The following is a 14,566-nucleotide window of genomic DNA, read 5'->3' as shown; positions in this document are numbered from 1 at the left end:
ATCCTAGAAAGACATAGAGAACCTAAAAGCACGAAGAACGTGCTTTTGACTCAAACTTGAGTATGAAAGCCATACTACAAAAATAAAATACTACAATTCTTTTTCTTTCCTTTTCTTTATTTATAAAGAATATACAATGTCATGATTACAATTAGGTCATTATGAAGACCAAACCTAGTTACAATTTTCAACAGTACTTGACTTAGGATCTCCATCCTAATCCATCATAGTACATGACTCAAGAATGTTTGTCCAAGATGCTTATCCAATCCACCATTCTCCTTATCCATGTCCATGTACTTGACTTAGGATGTCAATTCTAATCCATCATAGTACATGACACAAGGAGAACCATGTGTCCTAACTCCTTCTCAACCTGAGAGCAGAAATCCATGCTCGCTCGCTCTCAAACAGGGAGAGTGCATCAACAAGCCTCAGCTTGTGTCGGAAGTACACATACTTCCCTTACATCAGCTACCTGTTATTTTGTGGAGATCAGTTGTAGCTTCCTCAACCAGCCCTATTATCACTGAGTTTGCCCAACTGTAACTTCTGAACTAGGGCTCCAAATCTGCCTCCTAACAGTCCAAGATCCTGCACTTGAGGCCTTCACCTACAACATCCACACTGTGCCATGCATTGCTTCCTGAACTGTATCGTGTACTGTACATGAGGTCTTCTAGGCATCCACTTGCCAACTATCTGATAGCTTCAAAATGCTATTCCTAGGGCACATCAACAGCCCACTAATCTGCACTTTGTTGCACCAAAAGTCAATTCATGATGTATTGTACAAAGCCCACTTATTGCAAACTTCAATGGACTAGGGTGTCAAACCATCCCTTACACAGTCTACAGATCTAGGGCTTAATGACCAGCCCACTCAACTCTTATTTGTCACATCTAGTATTGTATTTTCAGGCACACATAAGATAGCCCTTACAACAATATCTTAACACAACAAATCATAGTTCTTAGGGATTACATAAGCAACCCACTAATTGTGCTTTGCTGTTTCAAATTGACAGTCCTTAGGGCACAATAAAAGCAATCATCAAATTGCCAAACCCTTCATTGGTTAGGTCTTCTATAAGACTATAAAGTATTCTTGAATATGCAACACTCTTCCATGTTAGCCTTTTGCTGCTAAACCCTAGGTAGGCTTTGCAATCTCACTGACATGAAAGAGACAAAGAGCATATAGACAGGAAACTAACCAAAACCATCAATCAAGGAGGAAAGGCACATAATACTTATCTTTTTAAAATGATCAGCCTTTACTTAACCCATGGACTCCATGCATCCACTTTGTTAGCTTCATCTTTCAAGAAAAGTCAGCTCCCTCTTAAACTTGAGCTATAAGATCATTTTTACCATCTGCCATTCTCAAGATCTAGGACTTCTTTCAACAAGAAGGAAGATTTCCTTAAGGGTTAATATCCAGATCCCCAAAACCTGCCAATCTAAAAAAAATTGCAAGTTCTACAAGAATGCATATGTTAGTTACAAATTACATGATTGCTAACTATATGCTTTCCAAGGATTTTAACTCACAAGAGAGAATACTCTTATCCAGTCAATACATCCTTACAGATCCCCATCATTCAACAGCTCTCCAACAATTTAATCAAAGCTTCTTAAGAGCATACATCTTAGCAAGGAAACCTCAACACATATTTTTGCCTAGATCTTGAACAAAGAGAAACAACAAGATATATACCTGATCAACTTTAGTGTATAATTACAGTCCTTCACTTCAACAGATGTATGTCATCTTCTTCCACCAGAGATGCCTTCAGACTTTTGGCCATCGTCCTCCAGAAATTCCTTCTGCTAACACCATTCTTGACTTGGTTCACAAAATTGTCTTTGCATGGTCAACTCTTCAGGAGTATGAGCCTCAAGGATCTTATCCTTTAAACACAGATAATCTTCTATAGTGATTTTGATCCTACTAGGTCTCAGCCTAGTCACTCCTCCAAATAACCATTGTTTCCATACTTGTCCTCAAACACAGAAATGAAACAAGTTTATCAACTTGGATACATTGTCATTCCAATTACCAATTTGGACTTGATTGTAATCCTTGGACAAGATGAAGTTCAAACTTCTTCCCATTGGAATTTTACTTCAAAGTTCAATCACTGTCCTTTTTATCCTTTTGATCATTAATTTTTTTGATCTACATTAGTTATGACAAATCCTTTGAACTCAGATGTCATATCGGTTTGTTTTCAATCCCACAGAGATGCATAAAAGAAATTCTTCCACAAGAAAATTAAGACTTGGTCTTGACTTCAAGTTACGAATAAGCTCAGTAATTAGACTTGCAGACCTCGTATTAGTTGAAGACTTCAGACTTGCTCCATAAGAAGAGATAACTTCGACTGTCACATTTCGATGCACTATACTTAGATCTCGCAATAGACTTCAAAACTTCAAAGAAAATACAAAATTTCGAGCCACGAAGAACTTTGCAAATATCTCAATTTTAAGAGCAGACTTTCGACCTCCTCAGATTACTAGAACGAGGTCTAGAGATGATAATAATCTTCTGTTATCGTCCTTCAAGAATTCTTCCTTAAGGTTTTGGTCTAGAGTCTAATAACAAAAATTGTTAATCCTTTGATACACAGATTAAAAAGATTTTGGCCTTATTCAAATACAGAGATGTTTCTTCCAACAAATATTCAGAAAACTCGTCAAGTAGTTCTTCTTCTGAATTCAGATGATATAGAGAAAGTTTGTATCCTAAGAGTTTGTCAGGCCAGGCAGTAACTCCATTAGGCAGAAAATATGATTCGATTTATTTCATTAGATAGCTATTGTCATATACAAAGAATGTGACTGCTCAGTTCATCTTCTGATGACTGTTCACATTCCAAATTCACCCAACCGCAGAGGATTAGGTGTCAACATTCCCCCCCTTAATCTGAAGGGATGTTGGTGAGTCCAAGCATCATTCTGAATCTTTCAAGCTTTTCTCTTCCAAGCGCTTTGGTGAAGATGTCTGCAATTTGCTCATTTGTGGAACAATGACGGAGATGGATTGTTTTGGCCTCAACATGATGTCGGATCAGATGATATTTAGTATTGATGTGCTTTGTATGATCATGGAACTTTGGGTTCTTGGCCAACTTTATTGCAGAGGTGTTGTCAATCATGAGTGGAGTTGATTGTACTTGTTTTACCTGCAAATCTTCAAGAATTTTCCTGAGCCACACAATTTCTTTCGTTGCTTCAGCTGCTGCCACGTATTCTGCTTCTGTTGTGGAATCTGTTGGCACTGATTGTTTGCGTGATCTCCAAGAGACAGCTCCTGATCCAAGACTCATAGCATATCCTGAAGTAGATACCCCAGTTTCTTTGTCTCCGTCGAAGTCTGAATCAGAGTATCCAATCAAGCTGAAGTTGTCCACCTGTGTATACTTGATTCCAAGGTCTTGAGTTCCCTTCAAGTACCTTAGAACTCTTTTTGCAGCAGACCAATGTCCCTCACAAGGCTTTTGCATAAACCTGGAGAGGATTCCAACAGCAAATGAAATGTCTGGTCTGGTAGTAGTGAGGTAGATGAGACTTCCTACAAGCTGTCTATACTTTGTTGCATCCTCAAATTCCTTTCCTTCAATAGATGTGAGCTTTAAGTTTTGTTCCATTGGAGTAGAAAGAGGATTGCACTCTGTCATGCCAAATCTGTTTAACAAATCTCCAATGTATTTCTTTTGAGAAAGAAATATGGATTTTGGATGTTGGGTTACTTCAATGCCAAGATAGTAATGAACATAGCCCAAATCAGTCATTTCAAAACTTTTCCCCAATTCCTTCTTTATGGATGCAATGTAGCTTTCATTGTTCCCTGTCATTAAAAGATCATCTACATATACCACAAGATATACAACTGTTTTTCCAACTTTCTTGACAAATAAAGTTGCATCATCAAGATCAAAATGATTGAAGTTGAGTTTCAAAAGATGCTCAGTTAGTTTTTCATACCAGGCTCGCGGTGCTTGTTTGAGGCCATACAAGGATTTCACAAGTTTGCATACTTTATGTTCATGTCCTTTCACAGCAAATCCTTCAGGCTGGAACATAAAAACATTCTCTTTTAGATCTCCATTCAAGAAGGCAGTTTTTACATCCATTTGATGGACTTTCCAACCGTTCTGAGCTGCTAGTGCAAAGAGTGTCAGGATGGTGGCCCATTTTGCTGTGGGGGCAAAAGTTTCCTCATAATCGACCCCTTCCTTCTGTGCAAAACCTTTTGCCACAAGCCTAGCTTTGTGCTTGTCAAGTGAGCCGTCAGCTTTGTACTTGTTCTTGTAGACCCACTTGCAGCCAATTGGTTTTGTTCCAAATGGAGGATCAACCAGCTTCCAAGTGCCGTTCTTTATGAGGGCATCATACTCCTTTTGCATCGCTTCTTTCCATTTATCATGAGAAGCAGCTTCTTTGAAGGAAGTTGGTTCAAAATCTATAGACAAGTTCAATTCACAATCATAAGAAACATCCATATCAACAGGTGAATTAGAGTCATCTACATCACCTCCATTTTGTCAGTTTGAATTTCTGGTTCCTGTTTTTCCAATTTCATCAGGATGAACACTTTCAAGTGTCTTTGTCAGCCACTTTGGGGAACCTTTCTGAGATGGTCCAGACTGCTCTGTTGATTGAGTTGGGACTGAATCAAGATTGAGTCTCCCAATTCTATCAATTACATCACTTAAAGCATCATCCGTTGTTGGAGTTTCAGTCGGGGGAGAGTGTTCTTCAGAAGAAGATTCCACATGTTGATCTAGTATAGGAATCCCCCCTTCAAGATGTGGAATCTGATTATCAAATTCTTGAAATGATTTCGTTTTTGCGAATCTATCCAAGCGATCAAGTTGCCGTTCAACAACATTGTCAGATTTGGATGATTCAAGAAAAATTACATCTCTAGATACAACAAACTTTTTATTTGCTTCATCATAGAGGTGGTATGCTTTGGAGGTGTTTGAATACCCCAGGAAGATACACTTACGACTTCTAGCACCAAGTTTGTTTCTATGTACCTTTGGTATCAAAGCATAACAGGTGGAACCAAAGATCCTGAGATGTTTTACCGAAGGAACATGTCCATACCACAATTCATAAGGAGTCTTGTTTCTCATAGCATTAGATGGACACCTATTCTTTATATATGCAGCACATAGAACAGCATCAGCCCAAAACATTATCTTTACATTTTTGAAGAAAAGCATGGATCGTACCATATTCAAGATTGTTCTATTCATTCTTTCAACTACACCATTCTGTTGGGGATTATAAGGCACAGTTGTTTGATGTTTGATCCCATGTTGGCAAAGATAGTTTTCAAATTCATTTGATGTATATTCTTTTCCATTATCAGTGCGAATAGACCCAATATGAGATTGTGCATCATTTTCAATCCATTTATGAAAATTCTTGAATGTTTGAAAAGCATCAGATTTGTTCTTCAATAAATAAACCCAACACATTCTGGTGTAATCATCAATAAATGTCATGATATATTTATTTCCATTTGCAGAAGGAACAGGCATTGGACCACATAAATCTGAATGAATGAGTTCAAGCTTCCTATGTGCTCTTGAATGTGAATCATGAAAAGACTGTTTCCTATGCTTTCCTAGAATGCAAGCATCACATTGCTTATGTTTCCTAGGAATTGTAGGCAAACCAGCAACACCATTTTTCTTCAATAAGCGGAGACTGTCATAGTTTAAATGTCCAAATCTAGCATGCCATAATAAACTTGATGGAAGTGTACCTTCTTCATGATGAGAAATATATGAGAAATGTTGTGCATGAGCAGAGGTTCCTTGCAATTTGAGAAGCCTTTCTTCTTCTATTCCCCTCATGACAAGTGAGTGGTCAGAAGCTTTTCTTACCTCAAGCTTGCCATCAAACATATGAATGGAGTGACCTTGCTGGCGGATGTGGACCAAGGACAGCAAGTTTCTCTTGAGCTGTGGGAGATATAGAACATGATCCAGAAGAAAGTCTGGAAGACCAGGCAGTTTAAGCCTGATTGTGCCAAGCCCTGATGGCTTGATTTTTGACTGATCTGCAAAGTATACTGCTCCATCAACATTCTCAGTGAAATCTTCAAAAAAATCTTTTCTATGAGTCATATGACAGGTTGCTCCTGAATCAAGCAACCAATCATTTTTCGAAGAAGCAAGTGAAGCATTAAACAAATCTTCATTTACTCCAATGTTACATTGTGCCTCAATATAGTGAGCGGATTCAGGTGCTTTACCTTTGTCTGTATCATCAGTTTTACCTTTCTGTTGGTTTCTTTTCTGCTCAATTTTGTCCCATGGTAGCTTGCATGTAGAGGCATCATGTGATCCATTTCTTTTACAGCGAATGCAGTGTAAGTCTGCCTTTTCTCCTTGAGAATGTCTGCCCCCCCTGCCTCTGAAGTATCTTCCTCTTCGTCCACCTCTTCCTCTTGTAGAATCTTAAGCAAGATGCTTTTCTTTATGAGCAAGGCACACAGTCTCTTCAGAAGATTCAGGGGCTGTCTTCTTTCCAAAGGCTTTCTCTCTTTCAGCAAACCTTTTCACAAGAGAGTCAAAGGTTATATCTTTAAGATTTCCATTTGCTTGTAAAGACTCAAGATAATTGGAGTAGGTAGGATAGAGTGCCTTGAGAAAAGCAATAAGAGGGATATCCAGCTCAACCTTAGTGGATTTGATATCATGCATTATAGACTTTACTTCAGATGCAAGAGCAAGAGGATCATTATTTTTCAGTTCAAGAGTGAAGAGTTTAATCATGAGCTGAACAACTTCAAGTGCAGAATGTGAGTCATAGAGTTCTTTCAGCTTTTGTAAAGCTTCAAAGGCAGTTGAATATGATGAAATATGGCGACTCACCTCTTCATTTACAGATGCTGCGATTAATGCATAGGCTTTGCTGTTCTTGTTTTCCCAAATGACGAGCTCTTTGTCTGAGGTAGGTTGTACTGGGTCATTGTCTCCTTCTTCGACACACACTCCTTTCCACAACTCATTGAAGATGAGGGTGTGTTTTATCATCCGGGACCATTCAAGATAATTCTCCTTGCCAGTGAGAACTATTCCTACCATGGATATGATTGAATGCATTCTGTAAAAATATATATATATATATATTTTTTTTTTGCTTTTGATGGAAAAAAAATACACTGTAGTAGCAATATTCTGAATTCTTATGAAAGCCAAGAAACAAGCTGCACAGATATTCTAATGCCTCTTATGGAGTACAACCAATATTTAGGCACAGCGCTATGGAACACCAATACTGCAACAAGTAATAGTCCATTTATCCTATCGACTTTCTGATTTAACTGAATTCCATTTTATGCGCAGACAATTAGTGCATCAGCATATACCAACGACTTTCTAACATGTATTAAAACATATTGTAAAAAAATACAGTGAGAGTCGATGTTTGAGAAAAAAACGTTGTCTATGGAGTGGAAGTAATGTCAGGAGGCAATGGCGCATATGTAAAAAAAAAAATTATTTTGGCAGCCACAGGTTTCGACCACGCGATCTGCCTTAAAAAGAAACCCCCACACTTTACTGTTGAACCATGAGCACCGGATGCATCAGCGTTGGGCCCGAATCTCCACGGAGCCACTCCTCTTTATTCAGCGTGAGCGTGGTGCTTGAACTTCCAGCCACATGCGCTACCCTTGGTCTGCGCATCAATGTCAACACCAGCCCTCGTCCACTATTCCAATCCCTTGAAGCTGATTCATAACCCACAGTGTTGTTTAGACAGAACAACTTGAAAACTTAGATAGTTACGACACAACTCTGCTCTTAATCGATTGGCAAAATGACAATCTTAACTGAATCGCCACCCAAGTATACACAGCGAAAATTCAAAAGGAAGAAGCCTTATGATGATTGAACGTAGTCTATGTAAATAGATTACAGCGAAAAATCAAAATAACGGAGGCTGAGCATCATTTGAAGCTCGAAACGGAGAAGAATTCGAGAGCAGTTATCACAGCTCGAGGCCGAGCTTGAATCCTGATGTGAATTCAGTTTTTGTTCGTTGGGAAAGCAGTAGCATCAATGCATCAGGCCAGCTTGTACAGCGCTGGCAGTGTCAGACTATGTGCAGGTCTGTATAAAAGAATATGGCAGGCCACCAGAGAGCAGACGATTTAATGCTAGGCGCAGGAATATGGCAGATCACCAGAGAGCAGATGTTTTAATGCTAGGCGCAGGAATATGGCAGATCACCAGAGAGCAGACAGAGAGCACAGGTAGACAGATAGAGGAGTTACAAGAGCATAGAGCTAAAACAAGGAGCTGGCTCTGATACCATGTCAGGCCAGGCAGTAACTCCATTAGGCAGAAAAGATGATTCGATTTATTTCATTAGATAGCTATTGTTATATACAAAGAATGTGACAGCTCAGTTCATCTTCTGATGACTGTTCACATTCCAAATTCACCCAACCGCAGAGGATTAGGTGTCAACAGAGTTGATCCATAGAGATAGACTTCACTGTTTTTATGATCAGATTTTCATTTCTTTGATAACTGTTTGTGAAATTTGTTGGCTTCTTATTTATTTAATTATGTTCTTATTCATCAAACAATTATCAAAACTTAAACATGAAGATCACAAGAAAACAGAGAACACAAGATATAGGCTCCAAGCCAGGGCAAAACCCCTCCAAGGGGAAAACCTAGAAAATTCTCTTCTTATAGAATCAGATCAAATGAGACATCCAAGACCCTTCCACCTTCTAGAAGCCAAGTCAAACCCTCCTGCTCAGATTTCGATCTTCCTCTTTTTTTGCAAAATTTCAGATCATATATTCCAAAAATTGTTGTCCAAAATGAGCTCCAACTTTCTTCTATTTATACTTGTCCAGAGGGGTGCGAACAATCATGTCCCTTGGGGCAGAAGCCTACATGATAGGCAGGGCCAACTTGACTTCTAGGGGAATTTTTCAAAATAGGACTTTGACTCTTTGACTCAAGAAAACCTAGAAGCATGAAGAACATGCTTATCTAAATAAAATAATAATTCTTGAGCATGAAACCCATGCTTTGAAAATTAGTATTTCTTTTTTTTTCTTCTTTTGCATTTTACATTGTTGAAATTTCTAAGTCTAACCCATTAGAAATTTTCCTGCACTATCTAGTTTATTTCTCCTACTTGTTAATTATTGAACAAGTTATTTAACCATATAAATACTGAAATAAACACAATGCAGTCTCAACCATCTACAGATCAACAACTGAAAGAAATAGACAAACATATAAGGGGCACCGTTATTTTGGAACAAACATCCCCAGAAAAACCCAACTTGGAAAATCGATGCAGCAGTTCTGAGGGTATTATTATTATGCAGCTTTTCTAAGTACAACTGGGTACCAAACTAGCTCACCATACAAAGAAAATAATCTGGCAGTAATACCTCTCTTCGGAAGCAGATATTCTGAAACTCTGCTCCACGAAACCCTCTCCAGCGCTTCTCTGAGGCACTGCGTCAGCCTTCCTGGCCTCTGCGTCAACCTGAAACCCTCTGCGTCAGCCCTCTGAGACTCTATTCCAGTGTTGCGAACATCGCGATTTTTTCCCAAAAAAGGTGATTCGAGCAGGATTAAAAAATAAATAAATAAATAAAATATATATATATATATATAAATAAAAATAAAAAATAAAAAATTCTTCAAGATGAAAAGGTTGACTACACCAAAAGATTGGAGGAGTTTAGGGCATCATGGGCACAAACAGGATGCACTGTGATGTGAGATGGTTGGACCGACCAAAAGGAGAGAAGCCTTATAAACTTCTTGGTTAATTGTCCCAAGGGGACAATGTTTATGAAATTTGTTGATGCATTTGCACATATCTAAGATGAAAAATTATTATGTGATTTGCTGGATGTGTTTATTTTGGAGGTGGGTGCAGAACATGTTGCCCAAGTCATAACGGACAATGCGGCAAATTATGTTGTTGCTGGCAAGATGCTTATGGAGAGGTATCCTACTTTATTTTGGACACCTTGTGCTGCACATTGTATTGATTTGATGTTGGAGGACATAGAAAAAATTTCCTTTGTCAAAGATATTGTTGACTCATCAAAAAGCATTACAAAATTTATATATAATCATGCATCTGTGCTTCATTTTATGAGAAAATTCACCACCAACAAGGAGTTGGTGTGCCCCGCCATTACACGGTTTGCCACCAGTTTCATATCTCTTCAATCCCTCTTGAATTCTATGTGGGATGTGAAGAGAATGTTTCTTTCAGATGAGTGACGTGCTTTGACATTTAGCCACAAACCAGAGAGAGAGGCCATATGCAGATTAGTTTCATACCAGGAAAACTTTTGGGCGGGAGTGCAAGAGGTGTGTAGCATTACTGAACCTTTGGTAAAGGTTCTTCGATTAGTTGATGGTGACAAGCCCGCAATGGGCTACTTGTATGAGGCCATGGACAGGGCCAAAGAATCCATTCAGGCCTACTATGATGATAAGGGAGATGAGGGGTTTCAGAAACAACTCCTCCTATGGGAAGTGATTGATGAACAATGGAACAACACACTCCATCATCCCATTCATGCTGCAGGGATCTACCTGAACCCCGCATTTTCTTACCCCTGTGGGTTCTTATTTGATGCTGAGATCATGGATGGATTCTTCACCTGTGTTCAGAGGATGGTGTGATCTCCAGCAGAACGTGCAGAAATCTCCAAAGAAATGGAGATATACAGGATGGCAGGTGGCACATTTAGCTTTGAGATGGCTTTGGTTGATAGGAAGATTGAAATGCAAGGTATTTTTTAGTTTGTTTCAAATTTCATTGTCTCTTCAAGTTCATAACTTCATACTTTGCTTCAACTTTCAAATTTCATTTTTTTCTTATGTTTATCTTATTTGTAATTTTGTTGTAGATGCATGGTGGAGAAGCTATGGTGCCAGAGTACCCCATCTGCGAAAGCTTGCCATTCGAATCCTCAGCCAAACATGTAGCTCCTCAGGATGCGAGCGCAACTGGAGTGTATTTGAAAAAATACACAACAAGAAGCGCAACAGGTTAAACTTAAAATATTCCAAATTTCCAATTAATTTTTTGAATTCATTAAATAATATTTTTTTTATAATTATTATTTTATGATCTTTGTACAGGTTGGAGTCCCAGCGACTTAATGACATGGTCTATGTCTACTACAATCTTCGATTGTGGGTGAGGCAACTTGAGAGGATACCTGATATGGAGGCCATCTCATTGGATGGGATTGAAACCACTGTTGCATGAAGGGTTGAGGCCGAGAGGCCTCTCATGGAGTCTACCGATGATTAGTTAGAGCAGGAGGTAGTGGAAGGCGTAGAGCGGGAGGAGGAGGAGGAGGAGGAACAACAGGAGGAGGAGATGACACCACCTACCCAGGCTACCCCTGCCACCAGTAGGAGACGTGGTCTACCTCCTATAGCTTCTAGAGCATCGCAGAGTCCACTGCCAACTCCACCGGCATCTACATCTAGAGGGAAAGGGAAAACTATTGCATTTTCTCGCAAAATGGGTAGAGGAAATCAGTAGTATTAGTTATTTGGTTCGTTTCATTGTATATGACATTATGACTCATGATATGAGATACATTATTATATTTTTTATTGGTATTTTAAGGCTGAGTTGGGACTCAAGAGTCAGGAGTCAGGACTTACTATTTAGAACATGATTCACTGTTATGTGTGATGTAACACTAGAAATGATATTGCACATCTTATATATTAGTTCTTTTATCATATTTATATGTCAGTGTATTTATTTTATGTTGTAGATGCTTTAGATATTAAAAAATTTGTCAAAAAAAATGAATATTTTTGTATTTTCCGATTTTTCCTGATTTTTACCGATTTATTCCCTCGCCAATTTAACCCCGATTGCAATTTTCGCAACATTGGTTTGAATAAGTGTTTGACAAAAGTCCTACAAGGGAAAATCAGCTTGGAAGTGGTTTTACAACACAAAAAACATATATGCAAACAGTTGACATTTACTGGCAGATAAAAACAATTATGGGAAAGGTAGTTGTTGAGTGCTCTGAAGCGCAACAGGAAAATCTACTAAGCATAGATGAAGTTCTCCTTCATCTGAAGAGGCTGGATGAAAAAAGCCAATGTGCTACTGGTCTGGTTTCCCCAGTGGTAGAGCAGCTAGCACAGAAAAGATGATATGTATTTTTTTGTTATAAATTAACATGAAATGTTGTCTAACTTACCAAAAAAAGAAAAAACAAGAGAATTGTGAATCCAAAACCATTGTGTATCTTTGTATTACAAATGAGTGTATACTAATAATGAAAAGTTGTGACAAAATTGATGGCTCTAGATCTTCACCTTAGTACAGCAAAGCCTATAGTAGTCTGCTTGATAAAAATAACATTTCTGACATAATCCCAGTGAGCTAGCTTGAGTGGTTCGGCGCATTGAGCTTCATGCAAGAGGGCTTGAGGTCAATTCCCCCTGGCTGGCTGCCTCTGCTGCATGCTACACTCAATGTCCCTACCAGGTCGATGCTGTAATCAGCACCAACAGATTTACACCAGGTACCACCTGTGAAACGCAATCAAGTCCCCAGGGGTTTCCCAGCAAGGTTTTCCTTTGGTGAAAAGGGGGCAAAAAAGAAAACTTCACCCACATGAAGATACCAAATATAGCTGCTTTTGGTATTTACAATATACATGATTAACAGAGTAAACAAATCATGTAGCAAACAGGCCCTCTTTCCAGCCACCAATTTGACAAGAATCCAGTTGCAATTTCAAGCACAGTCAGAGTTCCACTATAAGAAAAGTTATATTCATAGTGGAAGTTGAAGGAACAATGCTCTTGAGGATTTTGCCTAATTCCAAATCTAAACAGATCATCAGAAATTTGGTCAGAGTCCCAGATAGATCAAAATTTGACTGAATTGTAGGATTCTGATAAAGGCAGGAAGTTTGTTACACATTTAGACGTGTCCACTTTTGATCCTATAGACCCTATCTATGCATCATCACGGGGGAACAATTTTTGAGAAAGCCCGGTATTGAAGACATACTCCCAAGCAGCTATGTCAATTTGAAAGAGTAGATTAGAGTACTTATCTTGAAATGATGACCAAATCACGACAACCTAACTTGTTGACAACCTGACACCATAGTGGCTTTGGATAAACAGACGTCTGAAGTAATTATGACACTAACATAGCATATTGTCATCTAAAAACACACCCAATAGATCCAAAGAGAGGTCTACCACTGGCGAGGCTATCACGAGAGCAAAATCATCGTTCGCTTGTAAATTTCAGAAGTTCATGCTTATGGGGAATTTTTTCCCCAAGAACCTGATACTTATATTACTGAAAGGATGCAATTGGCATCCACTACATCCTAAATTCCTTCTGAGGCTTTTAGTACCCACATAGGAAACAGGGCAGGGATGATTAACAGAATCTGATACTACTTTGCAATACAAGGTTAGGTAAGAGAAGCGCTTAGCAGCAGGATCAATTCGGTTTTGGATATTTACATGTAAAATTTAAAATAATTCTCAATAGTATACTGCAGCAGAATTTTCCACTTGAGAATGAGACCATACCCAATTCCAGTAATATCTTCTGACATGATCGATTGGTGTGACTCGATAACTACCATTCCAGTTTGGGGTAAATTCACTGGTGGGCGTTCAAACATATTGCGCATAATACCATTAACAGTCTTATTATAGCCATTTTCAAATTTCCAGAAAACAAGGAATTCATGGAGGGTTGGTAAGAAAAAAATAAAATACTTACAAGCCTGAGAAAGTCTCTGATGCATCTTGTTGATCTTTTGGATAACTAGGTCTTGCTCCTTGCGAAGGTTGTCCAACATCTTGAGATGTTCATTCGCATCATCGTAAACCGGCGACGACATTACTCTTACAACAGGCAATCCGATATCGACTTCAACAGTATAGAATCAAAGAGTATTTTCGCTGGACCACTAACCATCTTAACTTAGGCACTCTGGACTGAAAATATATGTCTGAAGAATACCGGGCATCATTTTTGTGGGTTGGGTTGAATAAGGGCTTTTTCCTGAATATGAGCTAGAACACAACTTTTTCTTCGTTGAAATGTTACCCAAACAAAATTTAATGTTTTTTGTTTCTAATTTTGGAAAATGCTTTTAGGCAGAATTGAACCACCGACCCAATGATCATCCATGCATATCCGCCAACAAAACCATGCTGTCTTTAAAAGGAAAAACTATAGGTTGTTAGTCTGGTCACTCTTTGATGGGCTTTGCCTAACGACGTGAGTAACTGGGGCTTTGCCCAAAGACGTGAGTAACAGAGAAAGATAAGAGAAAGATAACTCTGGCAACAAAGTTGATAATAATTTAAATTGATTTAAAGGGATATCGTTAAAAGTCTTTTAATAATACAAATAATCATAAATCATGTAATTTAATAAATTTAATGTAATTTAATAAATTTAATCATGATTTATAAAATAGAAAGTAACTTAATATATTAAATTATGATTTTTCATT

General features: G+C 38.4%; 1 protein-coding gene across 2 annotated transcripts in view; it reads right to left on the bottom strand.

Annotated features, from left to right (window-relative positions):
- Positions 1 to 14,257, bottom strand: part of LOC149173157 (SAGA-associated factor 29 homolog A-like) — a 209,222-nt gene extending 194,965 nt beyond the window's left edge. The window contains exon 1 of one of the 2 annotated variants that reach the window (XM_089424521.1): positions 13,825 to 14,257. In XM_089424521.1, the coding sequence (XP_089280647.1) occupies positions 13,825 to 13,945 (121 nt within the window). In that variant the 5' untranslated portion in view covers positions 13,946 to 14,257. The remainder of the gene's footprint in view (positions 1 to 13,824) is intronic. The other variant, XM_089424520.1, reaches the window with a different exon arrangement.
- Between the last annotated feature and the right edge of the window lie 309 nt (positions 14,258 to 14,566).

The sequence above is a fragment of the Pinus tabuliformis genome, chromosome 4_2 (genome assembly GCF_031772625.1).
Source record: "Pinus tabuliformis cultivar Carrire ecotype Pingquan chromosome 4_2, CPIR1, whole genome shotgun sequence".
Classification (NCBI taxonomy): domain Eukaryota; kingdom Viridiplantae; phylum Streptophyta; class Pinopsida; order Pinales; family Pinaceae; genus Pinus; species Pinus tabuliformis.
The sequence above is the reverse complement of the archived record's forward strand: the minus strand, read 5'-3'. Positions and strand labels throughout refer to the sequence as shown.